The sequence below is a fragment of the Aureococcus anophagefferens genome (assembly GCF_000186865.1).
Source record: "Aureococcus anophagefferens unplaced genomic scaffold AURANscaffold_74, whole genome shotgun sequence".
Classification (NCBI taxonomy): Eukaryota; class Pelagophyceae; order Pelagomonadales; family Pelagomonadaceae; genus Aureococcus; species Aureococcus anophagefferens.
In genome coordinates, this window is record NW_008705625.1 from 9586 (window position 1) to 11395 (window position 1810).

The window sequence follows — 1810 nt, forward strand, 5'->3', positions numbered from 1 at the left end:
GAGCGTGATCGATCCGTTCGTGACGCCGTGGTAGCTCATGAGGCCCGTGTTCGCGACGGAGAACGGCAGGTTCGCGAGCGCCGCGGCGCAGACGGGCAGGCCGAGGCCGCCCTTGTTCTGCTCCAGCGTCATGCCGATGAAGCCGCCCTCGGCGTACTGCCGCTGCGCGTCGACGACGGCCGCGGGGTGGACGACCACGTCCGCGTCCGCGTCGTAGGTCGGCGCCTCGCGGTCGCCGACGGGGTTCGCGTCGTAGAAGACCTCCTCGGCGAGCGTCGACCCGGCCTCGACGATGGATTCGATGGTCTCCACGTCGTGGTCCCGGAAGCGCTCCGTCGCCAGCAGCGCTTGCAGGTCGATGAACTCGTGGAGCAGGAACTGGAGCTCGCGGCCGTGCAGGAGTTTCGACGACGTGAGGTGCGGCGTCGACGAGGCCGTTGCCGTAGCAGTGGAGAGCGCGCGCTTCGCGAGCGCGCGCAGAGCTTGGGACCGCATCATCATTCGATCACGATCCGTGGCGCCGAAGATCACGGGAGCGTGCAGTAGGCTTGCAGTCACGCCAAGTACCGCTACACCCTTACCCTCTCGTCGTACGCGCGCCGCAGCCGCCCGGCGAGTTCGCCGACGACGTCGGGCCGATCGGCGGCCTCGTTGGCGTTCTCGTAGTCGTCGAAGCAGGACGCGCCGTCGCACGCGCCGTGGCCGTAGAGCTCCCGCGCCAGCAGCCCGGACGGGGACCAGTCCGGCTCGAGGGCCGCGCCGAGCCAGCGCCGCCACTCCGTGTAGCGCCAGGCGTCCACCCGGAGCGACGCGCCCATGGCGAAGAAGCGCGACCGCTCGACGAACTCGCAGACGTTGTCCCGCCAGTAGTCGCTCGCGTTCGCCTCGTCGGACGGGCACCGCGGGTATTCCGCCAAGGCCTCGGCGCGGCCGCCCGCCGTCGCGTTCCAGGGACCGGCCTGGTCGAGGACGGCCGCGAAGGAGCGGCCGTCGACGGCTTCGTCGAGCGGCGCGCCCGCGAGCTCGGCCATCGTCGGAAAGACGTCGACGAGCTCGACGAGGGCCGACGACCGCTCGCCGTGCGTCGCCGGCCGCGTCGGATCCGCGACGATCAGCGGCACGCGGAGCCCCGCCTCCCACTCCGTGAACTTCTGCCACGCGCCGTGCTCGCCCAAACTCCAGCCGTGGTCGCCGTGGAGCACGACGAGGGTCGACGACGCGAGACCGGTGGCATCGAGGGCGTCGAGGACGCGCCCGAGCTGCGAGTCCATCCAGGCCGTCGCCGCGTAGTAGTGGCGCCGGAACGCCGAACCGTTCGCGCGCGGCAGCGGCGCGAAGGGATCCGCCTGGAATCCTCTGGTCGTCATGGACGAGAGCGCGATGGGCGCGACGGACGGATCGAGCGCGCCGTGCGCCGCGACGTCGCTCTGGTGCCCGAGGAAGGGCGACGGGTAGCGCCAGGGCGCGTGGGGCTTCCGGAGGCCGGCGGCGACGAAGAAGGGTCGTCGAGCCACGGCGAGCTCGAGCTTCTCGACGGCGTCGTCGGCGATGACCTTGTCGCAGAACGGTCCGCTCCCGTCGAGGGGCTCGCCGTCTTCCGTCGCGTCGACGGCGCAGGCGACGCGGGACCAGCCGCCGGCGCAGCTTCGCATCGGCGCGACGGCGTCGACGTCGGCCATGCTCGCGTTCCAGGACGGCGGGTCCTGGTTCGGCGGCAGGCCCGGGCCGACCCAGAACGGCGGCGTCGACCCGCCCTCCTCCGTGTGGAAGATCTTGCCCGTGCCTACGGTGGGACATCTCCCTCGAAGAA

General features: G+C 71.7%; 1 protein-coding gene across 1 annotated transcript; it reads right to left on the reverse strand.

The window, feature by feature from the left end:
- Positions 1–1004: 1004 nt before the first annotated feature.
- AURANDRAFT_6566 (hypothetical protein) lies at positions 1005–1496 on the reverse strand (the record flags this gene model as incomplete). Its single annotated transcript, XM_009043859.1, has 1 exon — positions 1005–1496. A coding segment is annotated over one exon (492 nt), but the record flags the coding sequence as incomplete, so codon positions are not given.
- Positions 1497–1810: the final 314 nt, after the last annotated feature.